This window comes from Nicotiana tabacum, chromosome 6 (genome assembly GCF_000715075.1).
Source record: "Nicotiana tabacum cultivar K326 chromosome 6, ASM71507v2, whole genome shotgun sequence".
Taxonomy (NCBI): Eukaryota; Viridiplantae; Streptophyta; class Magnoliopsida; order Solanales; family Solanaceae; genus Nicotiana; species Nicotiana tabacum.
In genome coordinates, this window is record NC_134085.1 from 72,934,876 (window position 1) to 72,946,423 (window position 11,548).

At 37.9% G+C, this 11,548-nt stretch overlaps 1 protein-coding gene across 1 annotated transcript; it reads left to right on the forward strand.

The window, feature by feature from the left end:
- The first annotated feature begins 532 nt into the window (after positions 1–532).
- LOC142181881 (uncharacterized) lies at positions 533–1,273 on the forward strand. The gene has a single exon (XM_075255521.1). The coding sequence runs from the start codon at positions 533–535 to the stop codon at positions 1,271–1,273; it is 741 nt and encodes a 246-aa protein (XP_075111622.1).
- Positions 1,274–11,548: the final 10,275 nt, after the last annotated feature.

The following is an 11,548-nucleotide window of genomic DNA, read 5'->3' on the forward strand; positions in this document are numbered from 1 at the left end:
TGAAACACCTTCGAGACCGACCTTACTCGTACCGTGCCTGTTAGCCTCGGAACTGATCATTATGAAATAACACTCAACAGGCACGAGTTTGTCTCAACAGGTACGAGTTTGTCTCAACAGGCACGAGACTGACTCAACAGGCACGAGACTGACTCAACAGGCACGAGATTGTCTCAACAGGCACGAGATTGACTCAACAGGCACGAGATCCTAGAGTTAATTATTTTTAACAGTAAAATCAAATTTATTTGAATTTTAAATTCAAAATTCGAATAAATAGTCGTGTCTGTTTGTGAAACAAGACATCCTTCTGAAAGGGTCTGTTGGTTGCCTATAAATACACAAGAATTCCAACGAAGTGAAATAGAAAATCACAAGTGTTACTGCAGGCTTTGTTGTATCCTGAAGAGAATCGTTTTGTATTTTCCCTAAATTAGTATACAGGCGATAACTCTTTAAGGACAGTCGATTTTTACGCCTCAAAGCCAATTTGATTATTTTATTTCTAACAATCTTAAAGAGTTATACTGCTATGGAGAAATTGATGTCTGTCGTTGAGAATCCGAAGGAGTTCATCAAACTTGATCGTTTTGATGGAACGAACTTTACCCGTTGGAAAGACAAGATGATATTCTTGTTGTCTGCTCTCAATATCTACTATGTTCTTGATTATGCCTTGCCTCCAATGCCTGAGCCCACAGCAGAAGATTCTGACGTAGTCAAGGAAGAAAGGAAGAAACGAGAACATGATGAACTGTTGTGTCGCGGCCATATTCTGAATACTTTGATAGATCGACTCTATGATCTTTACTGCAATCTGAAGTCACCAAGAGAGATTTGGACTGCTCTACGAACTGCATACCAGAATGAAAAACGAGGTATTGACAAATTTCTGGCTCTGCAGTACTTTGAATTTAAAATATTTGATACTAGGCCTATAATGGATCAAATTCATGAACTGCAAATCTTAATATCAAAACTAAGTGATCTTGAAGTTAAAATTCCTGATGCACTTCAAATAGGTGCTATTCTTTCGAAATTGCCTTCCTCTTGGAATGACTATAGAAAGAAAATCCTACATTCTATGGATAAAATGACTGTGGAACAATTTCGTACTCACATTCAAATTGAAAGTGAGACTCGTGCTCGTGATGCTATTAGTCAGCCTTCGAGTTCCGCAGTCAATTTTGTCAGTCAGAATGGTTCAGGAAGTGGGAACAAACATCTGAAAGTTTCCAAAAAGTCTTCTTTTAAAAAAGAGAAAGAACTTTAGTTGTCATCATTGTGGAAAGAAAGGCCATATGATTCGGGACTGCAGATATAGAAAGGCAGGAATAAATTTCAATGCAGGCAATACCGAAAAGTCTAGAAAGATTGAAAATTCTGGAAATTCTGAAAAGGCAAACATAGTGGAAAATTCTGCCCAAGGACTGGTTGCCATGGTTTCCGCAATGCAAATTGGTATGGTCACAGAGTTGAATGTGGCTACCGCTGCTACAAATACTCAAGACTGGTGGCTAGATTCGGGTGCTACTATTCATGTCTGTTATGACAAGAAGATGTTCAAGACATATGCAGAAGTGCAGGATTCTGAACAAGTCTTGATGGGAAACCATGTTGCGGCAGATGTTGCTGGAAAAGGAAGTATTGAGATTAACTTCACATCTGGCCAGAAGTTGACATTACTGAATGTATATCATGTTCCTGATATGAAGAAAAACTTAATGTCCGCTGCTTTGCTGTCAAAGAAAGGCTTCAAGATAGTTATTGAGTCTGATCATATAATAGTGTCTAAGAATGGTGTTTTTGTTGGAAAAGGCTATAACTGTAACGGCATGTTCAAATTGAGTATTAATGAAATAAATTATGTTTCTGCTTACATCGTTGAGTCTGATTCTTGTTTATGGCATGCTAGACTAGGACATTTAAATTTTGGCTCCTTGAATTATATGTCCAAAAATGGTTATATCTCATGTAAAACTCAACATATAAAATGTGAAATTTGCATACAAGCAAAGATGACAAAGAAACCATTTCGTAAAGTTGAAAGATCCACAGAACTATTAGATTTAATACATTCAGACTTGTGTGAATTAAATGGAGAATTAACTAGAGGAGGCAAAAGATATTTTATTATTTTTATAGACGACTTCTCTAGATTTACATATGTTTACCTACTTAGAACTAAGGACGAAGCTTTTCAAAAGTTTAAAGAATACAAGTCTGTTGTGGAAAATCAAAGGAGTAGGAAAATTAAAATTATTCAAAGTGATAGAGGCGGAGAATATTTTCCTAACGAATTTAATAAGTTCTGTGAAGAGCATGGCCTAATACATCAAATGAGTGCCCCTTATACTCCTCAACAAAATGGGTTAGCAGAAAGAAAAAATAGAACTTTGGTGGATATGGTTAATGCTATGTTACTTAATGCACATTTGCCACATAATTTACGGGGTGAAGCACTACTAACTGCATGTTATATTTTAAATAGAGTGCCTTCAAAAAGTATGCATATTTCGCCTTATGAGCTTTGGAATGGTAGAAAACCAAATTTAAATTATTTTAAAGTGTGGGAGTGTATATCCTATTATAGAGTACCTGACCATCAAAGAACAAAATTGGGTCCTAGAGGAATTAAAAGTGTTTTTATAGGATATGCACAACACTCCAAAGCTTATAGACTGCTAGATCTAGAATCTAATGTCATTATAGAATCTATACATGCTGAATTTATTGAAAATAGATTTATAAATGACAATGTTGATGAAATGACTGAAATAAATGGAAAACGTATTGATGCTAATAAATTGTCGCTTCCTGAAATTATTAAAACTAAGGAAAGAAGTGATGATATGCAGATAGAACCAAGGAAAAGCCAAAGAATAAGAAAGGAAAAACATCTTGGTTCTGATTTTATTTCTTCACAATCTATAGTATTTCTTAATGAAGGAGATAGGACAAACGTTTGTAATCAAATTCCAATTGTATTAAATGTTGAAGAAGACCCAAAGACGTTTCAAGAAGCAATGTCTTCTAGAGACGCTGCTTTTTGGAAAGAGGCCATTAATGATGAAATGGACTGAATTATATCCAACAACACTTGGGTTTTGGTTGATCTTCCTCTTGGATCAAAACCTATAGGTTGTAAGTGGGTCTTTAGGAGAAAGTACAATACAGATGGTTCCATCCAAACCTTCAAAGCAAGATTAGTTGCAAAAGGTTTCACTCAAAATGAAGGCATAGACTATTTTGATACATATGCTCCTGTTGCAAGAATAACATCGATTAGAGTACTTTTATCCTTGGCCTCTATCTATGATCTTTACGTACATAAAATGGATTTTAAAACAGCCTTTTTAAATGGGAACCTTAGTGAAGAAATATATATGCAACAACCTGAAGGTTTTGTTCTTCCGGGAAACGAGAAGAAAGTTTGCAAATTGATAAAGTCTCTTTATGGTCTTAAACAAGCGCCTAAACAATGGCATGAAAGATTTGATAGTGTAATACTATCAACCGGATTCGTACATAATAATGCAGACAAGTGCATTTACTCTAAATTTACAAAAAAATATGGAGTAATAATTTGTTTATATGTCGATAACATGCTGATTTTTGGTACGAATCTACAAGGAATTATCGAGACCAAAAAGTATCTAACCTCAGTTTTTAAAATGAAGGATTTAAATGAAGTTGATACTATTTTGGGAATCAAGGTCAAAAGAGATAACAAGCAAGTGACTTTGTCACAAGCACATTATATAGATAAAATCCTTACTAAATTCAGTCATTTAGGAATAAAGGGGTACAATACTCCTTATGATTCTAGTGTTAAGCTAACTGCAAATACTGGAAGAGCAGTAGCACAGTTGGAGTATGCAAGTGCTATAGGTAGTATGATGTATGCAATGCATTGCACTAGACCCGACATTGCATTTGCTGTTTGTAAACTTTCAAGGTTTACCAGTAATCCAGGTAATGATCATTGGAAAGCAATAAGTAGAGTACTTGGATATTTAAAATATACAAAGCACTTAGGCATTTGCTATAATGGTTTTCCTAATGTATTAGAGGGATATTCTGATGCAAGTTGGATTACAAGTGTTAATGATAATAAATCCACATCAGGATGGATATTTACTCTAGGCGGTGGAGCCATTAGTTGGGCATCCAAGAAACAAACATGTATTTCCCATTCTACTATGGAATCTGAATTTATTGCATTAGCAGCTGCTGGAAAAGAAGCAGAATGGCTGAGGAATATGTTACTTGATATAAAGTTGTGGCCACAACCTATGCCAGCCATTTCCATATTCTGTGATAGTGAGACTACAATGTGTGTTGCTCACAATAAAATATATAATGGGAAATCGAGACATATAAGCTTGAGACATGCTTATATAAGAGAATTAATTACAAATGGAGCTATAGCTATAATATATGTGAGATCAAATAAGAATTTGGCTGATCCACTTACGAAGCCATTAGGTAGAGATGTAGTACAACAAACTTGTGGAGAGATGGGGCTGAGACCCTTAAATTAAATACAAGGAATGGGAACCCCACTTTGAGTTAGTATACACTCTAACAATATAAGTTCAATGGGTAATAACAAGTTACTTGTATTGTTTAAGCACTGATCTCCTCTTTAGGAGCCCTAATTCTAATGTACTACTTACTGTTATATGAGGAGTTAAGGAGTTGTTAAATGCTTGTTATAACAGGGGCATAAAGACAAACTCCAAAGTGCATACAGTTACATGAAGAGGTTGATTAATCTTAATGGAATTATTAATGTCTGGAGTAACAGGGACATATTAACTAATTCCACCTATATGAATATTGAAGTGGTGCCGCTTCTAGCAAGATTTAAAGGGTTGATCTTGTAAATATTCATGAATTCAGGATGAGCACATGGTCGTAAACGTGCTAAAGCGAATACTGGATTTTCTAAGCTACTAGATAACACTGTGTGTGTGGTACTTTCGGTTTTGGCACAAGGAGTTGTGGTTCAAATCTTAAGATACCATTAACTTCGTCAAAACTTTAATATACTTACACTAAAGGAAAGTTCAAATCTGTAAAAGATACTTTCAATTATTCACAAGTGTTATGAAGCGAAATAACAAACTAGTGGGGGATTGTAAGATAGTTTGTTATTGGCAAGTTGGAAGTGGGATTCTTCCCACATCGGAAAAAAGAAGTTCCGTGCCTGTTATGTGAAACACCTTCGAGACCGACCTTACTCGTACCGTGCCTGTTAGCCTCGGAACTGATCATTATGAAATAACACTGAACAGGAACGAATTTGTCTCAACAGGTACGAGTTTGTCTCAACAGGCACGAGACTGACTCAACAGGCACGAGATTGTCTCAACAGGCACGAGATTGACTCAACAGGCACGAGATCCTAGAGTTAATTATTTTTAACAGTAAAATCAAATTTATTTGAATTTTAAATTCAAAATTCGAATAAATAGTCGTGTCTGTTTGTGAAACAAGACATCCTTTCTGAAAGGGTCTGTTGGTTGCCTATAAATACACAAGAATTCCAACAAAGTAAAATAGAAAATCACAAGTGTTACTGCATGCTTTGTTGTATCCTGAAGAGAATCGTTTTGTATTTTCCCTAAATTAGTATACAGGCGATAACTCTTTAAGGACAGTCGATTTTCACGCCTCAAAGCCAATTTGATTATTTTATTTCTAACAATCAGCAGCAAGGGGGGAGCCACAGCAGGCGGCATGGCCTGGTAGCACCACCAGCGGCAGGGTCTGGCGTCGTGGCGGATGGGCACATCATAGTTGCCATGGAAGTCAAGAGGCGACCAGCCTACTTTTATGGTAGGTAGTTGATGTTTTTCTATTAAACGATTGAAAAGGAGAAAGATGTTGAAATAGCCAATTATTTCTCTCTTTTTTTGTTTTAAGTAGAAGGTAATAGTATTTTCCTTAGATAGTGAACCCATCAACTGGGATATGAATTACTGAATGTGATTGTCCAAAAGACATGGAAGTGTTTCATCACTTTCTACCATTAATTAAAGAGCTACAACATTTGACATGAAGTCTACCACATGTTTTAGTTACAATTTTAACATCCCACAGTACCATCATATCCTTGCTAAGCACTTGATTACATGTTTTACGCAAAGCTATCTTCTTTGCTTTTCTAATACTCATGACTTCAGCCATTAAATTGAGAATAATTATCATGGGGCATCGAATAAGAGGTATCTATATGCTTTTTTTACCAGTAAATAAGAGGTTGTCTATATGTCTCTACATCAAGTCCTGATTCTGAAAAAATAAAATCATATCTTTGTCCTGTCGGCCAGTTTTAGACATTATTGCAGAAAGTGTAATAAGCATCAAGTTAGACAATCATATGAGATTTGTTTTCCATGCCAACATAGATTTGAGGAAATGAAGCAACATATTTTCTAAGGGACATTTCTTTTTCTTAATGAACCACCGAGCCAGAAGCTGAAATGCACTACCGTGCTTTTGCTAGCTTAGAGCAAACATACTTCTCCTTATCACACAGGTTGCAGTAGCAGCAATATAAAGATATAATACTACTAAGCTACAAACAAATAAGTTGCAAGAATGCAGGACATTGAAATAGGTAGTCTGTAACTCAGTATTGGTATCAGATCTAAGCAATTCTGCATCTGTTCCCATGACAGGTTGCAAATTATTGTTAACATATAAGTAGCAGCAGATAGCTAGGAGGATATGGAATTTCGATACAAGGAAATAGGAATGGAGATGTTATCAACTCTAATGAGAGCTATCAGCAAGTTGGTTCCATGTTGAATGCATATATTAAGCTTCTTGATTAGATTAAACACAACTTGCACCATCCCGTAATTCGTGGGATCTTCCAAACTATGCACAATATTTACATGAAAAGCAGTGAAACAGTTAGCTTACCCAGCCCATTTGTGATAAACCACTGAACTGTAAGATGAACCGCAGAAATCTCAGCATGAAGATTTGTCTGTACACCGTGTTCATCCGTTATGATAAATGCAGCTGCACTCAATCTTGGGTTTCCTCTCAACACCTCCTCCCCCCCCCCCCCCCCCCATCTCTATTACACTGTCTAATCCATAGATTGAGTTTGTATGTTAGCTAGCCTGTGAAACATACGTACGCTTTAAAATGTAAAACGCATCATTCATAGTCCCAATTAATTTATTCATCTACCTAGTAATGGCGAAGCTTCAACTTCTACGAAGTAAGAAGCAAGCTTTGTAAAAAAGGTTTCAAGTTAAATATTTCTCCTGCAAACCAGCTAGTGTTTCACTAGAAAAGCTGGAAGCCTATACTTGAATCTCCATTAGTCGCATGTTTGATGTTAGAGTAGGGTAGCACACAGTAAATTAAGTCAAAAGCAATCTTTAGTTTACGGTCTTTTTTATTTGTTGGTCATATAAATGAACGCTCCAAAAGAAGCTCACATGCTAGTTACTGGGCAACAAGCATAACACTTTATCTCTATGTTACTTGTCCAAGAAACTCTCAATTGCTTTTGTAGAAACTCGGAATGAAGGAAACAAACTCTTGAAGAAAGTATTTTAGTCGAAGAGCCAAAAGATGAAGTTACCTAGTCATTGGTTTCTGCAGATGGGGTATATGTATTTATAAAGAGAGAATTACAACGAACATACCTTGCCAAAATAAGATTGAATAACATCTCTTCACAAGGTATCCTTTAAAGAATAGATCAAACCTTTTTAGAAAGAAAAAAAATTGTACCTTTTCAACAATAGACCCATTAAACTTCGCATTACTCTAAATAAATTACAACAAATAAGCTGAATGAATTCGTAGCAAAATCATGTTGGATATGCTTCGTTGACATATCCTTGAAGAATTCACCAATCTAAGTGTGATTGTGAAGCCGCAACCTATGAGATTGGGCTTTATGTAGAGCACTCAAGAATCAAGACATAGCACAAGGCTGTTAAAGTACGATCCCAATTATGAACTCAGTAACAACCTCGTAAAATGAGTATGATGAATTGAAAATTGGGCTATAAGGTACGTACCAGTTAGAGATTCAAATTCACAGTGGTCTTTCTGATACTAATTGAGCCTCAAGGCCATAAGACACCTTCACCGATTGCAGTATAAAAGACTATTTTTGTATTCCTTAAGTAAATTCTTGAATCACATAATCTGCCACACATGAATGCCTAGCCTTAAAAAGGACCACTGTTTCTGTACACTTTTGTCCCTCTGATACTAAAGTACTCCCGAATGACACTAGTTACACCTTCCATTGACAATATATATTTAGCAAAGGATACTATCTGCGAGTTCGACTCATCTTTCAAAGAAAAAGGATCACCAAAAATCATATAGAAGGGTGTTAAGCATATGATTTCCTAAATAACTGAAACAAATAGTCAAAATCAAATGCCTTATTAGCAATAAACAAGTGTAGCAGTTCTAACTACCTATTTTTCAACAGTTTACACTAGAAAATTAGGAACAAGTATAACAATTAAAAAGAAAATTCATAATAAAAATAACAAATTCACCTTCGAAAAATCCTATGGAAGAAATGAAGAAGGAAATGTGTACCTTCGTTAAGCTGGCTATGTGTGGATATTCGATGCGGACAATTTGGGACTTAAACATTGATCCAGACTCCATGTTATATTTACTGGGGGAAAAAACGAATGCTGTCAGAGCCGGAGAGAGAGCGAAAATGTATTCCAGTTACGAGATTGGAGAGCGATCCCTCGTGGCATTGTCGGTGGAAATGTAATCCGAGTCCAGATGAGAGAAGAGAGAGGGTGGGAGTAGGGCCATTTTATTTTGCCTGCCAAGAGGCTATTTACAGGAGGAGATTTCAATGGTCATATTGGATCGACCGCAGGTATTATGGCGAGGTGCATGGCGGCTTTGGTTTTGGGGAGAGGAGCAGAGGAGGTACTTCGCTGTTGGATTTCACTAAGGCTTTTGAGTTCGTGATTGCGAACTCTAGTTTTTCGAAGAGGGAGGAACATTTGGTAACTTTTCAAAGTACGGTGGCGAAAACTCAGATTGACTATCTTCAGGAGGTGTGACAGAGGGTTGTGCAAGGATTGCAATATTATCCCGTGTGAGATCCTCTCGCGACGCAGCATAGACTCTTGGTGATGGACGTCAGTATTATGTTAAAGAGGAAGAAATGGTATGTATGAGGATGATCGAGGATCGGGTGGGGAGCCTTGACTAAGGATAAAGCTCAGGAGTTGGAGGGTAAAGTGGAAGCAAAGAATGCAGTGTACCTGAAGTTAGTAGGGAGCACAAGTGAGGAAGAGAGGAGAGCGTGGGTGGAGAGATATAAGGTAGCTAGGTAGGAGGCTATGACTGCTGCTTTGGTCGTATGTACGAGAAACTGGGGGACAAAGGCGGGGAGAAAAAGTTATTCCCGCTGGCCATGGCGAGAGAGAGGAAGGCTCAGGATTTAGACCAAGTGAAGCACATCAAAGACGAGGATGGTAGAGTATTGATGGGAGAGACCCAGATTAAGAAGAGATGGCAGACTTACTTTCTTAAACTTCTGAATGAAGAAAGGGAACGGGACATTGTGTTAGGTGCATTGGAGGATTCCGAAAGTCACCGTGACTTTGGGTACTGTAGGTGCATCAAGGTTGGGGAGGTCGTAGGAGCTATGCGTAAGATGAGTAGAGGCAGAGCGAACCGAGCCGGACGAAATTCCAGTTGAATTGTGGAGGTGTGTGAGAAGAACATACTTGGAGTAGCTGACTGGGGTGTTTAATGTTATTTTTAAGACGAAGAGGATTGGATGAGTGGAGGTGGAGTACAGTGATTTCGTTGTTTAAGAACAAAGGCGATATCCAGAGTTGTAACAACTATATGAGTATCAAATTACTAAGTTATACCATAGAATATTGGGTGAGGGTGGTGGAAATGAGAGTGAGGGGGATGGTGTCTATATTTGACAACCAGTTCAGGTTCATGTCTGGATCGTTCTACTATAGAAGCTATCCACCTTATTAGGAGGTGTTGGAACAGTACAAGGAGAGAAAGAAGGACCTGCACATGGTATTTATTGATCTAAAGAAAGTGTGTGACAGGGTTCCTAGAGAGGTTCTCTGGAGAAGCTTGGAGGCAAAAGGTGTATCGGTTGCCTATATTATAGCGATTAAGGACATGTATGATGGAGCTAAGATAAGGGTTAGGACAGTAGGAGGTGACTTAGAGCATTTTCTGATTTTTATGGGGTTACACCAAGATTCTGCGCTCAGCCCGTTGTTATTTGCTCTGGTGATGGACGCACTAACACACCATATTCAAGGGGAGGTACAATGGTGTATGTTACTCGCTGACAACATAGTTCTGATTGATGAGACGTGAGCCAGTGTTAATGAGAGGCTAGAGGTTTGGAGACAAGACCTTGAGTCTAAAGATTTCAAGCTGAGCAGGACTAAGACGGAATACCTGGAGTGTCAATTCAGCACCGAGCTGAGGGAAGCGGGCATAAATATGAGGCTTGAATCACAGATCCCAAGTAGAGGCAATTTCAAGTACCTTATGTTAGTTATTCAGGGGGTGAGAGATCGACGAGGACGTCACACACCGTATTAGAGTGGGATAGATGAAGTGGAGGTTAGCATCTGAAGTCTTGTGTGACAAGAGAGTACCACTGATACTCAAAGGTAAGTTTTATAGAGCGATAGTTAGACCGGTCATGATGTATGAGGCTGAGTGTTGGCCTGTTAAGAATTCATATATCTAGAAGATGAAAGTAGCAGAAATGAGGATTTTGAGGTGAATGTGGGGGCACACTAGAATGGATAAGATTAGGAATGATAATATTCGGGAGAAGGTGAGCGTGACTCCCATTAATGACAAGATGCAGGAAGCTAGGCTCGGATGGTTCAGGCACGTACAGAGGAGAAGCCCATATGCTCCGGTAAGGAGGTGTGAGAGGCTAGCTTTGGAAGGCACAATAAGAGGTAGAGGGCAGCTTAAGAAGTATTGGGGAGATGTGATCAAGCAAAATATGGCGAGACTTCCGATTTTTGAGGACATGGCCCTTGATAGGAAGCTATGGAGGTCAAGTATTAGTGTTGTGGGTTAGGAGGTAGTTGAGTCTATTTCTACTTCGTACCTATGTGAGCTAGTCTGATAGGATTTTTGTCTTAGACTGCTAGTGGTTAATATTGTATTCTCACTACTCTTTTGTTTCTCATAGTGCCGGGTCTATTTACTGGCTATCGCTTTTGCTTTTCATCTATTTTTTGGTCTTTATGATGCTATTATTATTCCTATAGTAACTGATATTGTCTCTTTTCATCTTTTTGAGCCGAGGATCTTTCGGAAACAGCCTCTCTACTCCCTCGGGGTAGGGGTAAGGTCTGCGTACACAATACCCTTCTCAGACTCCACCAGCAGGATTTTACTAGGTAATTGTTGTTTCTTTTTTAACCGGACTAGCTAAATTGCTGAATGCTACTCCTATATTTGTCCGTCCTTAAAAATAAGGATTTTCAAAAGAATTTAAATGGTATTATTCCACTCA

Bases quoted from the DNA above. Each gene is read 5' to 3' on its own strand.
- LOC142181881 (XM_075255521.1), top strand. From the start codon at position 533: ATGGAGAAATTGATGTCTGTCGTTGAGAATCCGAAGGAGTTCATCAAA.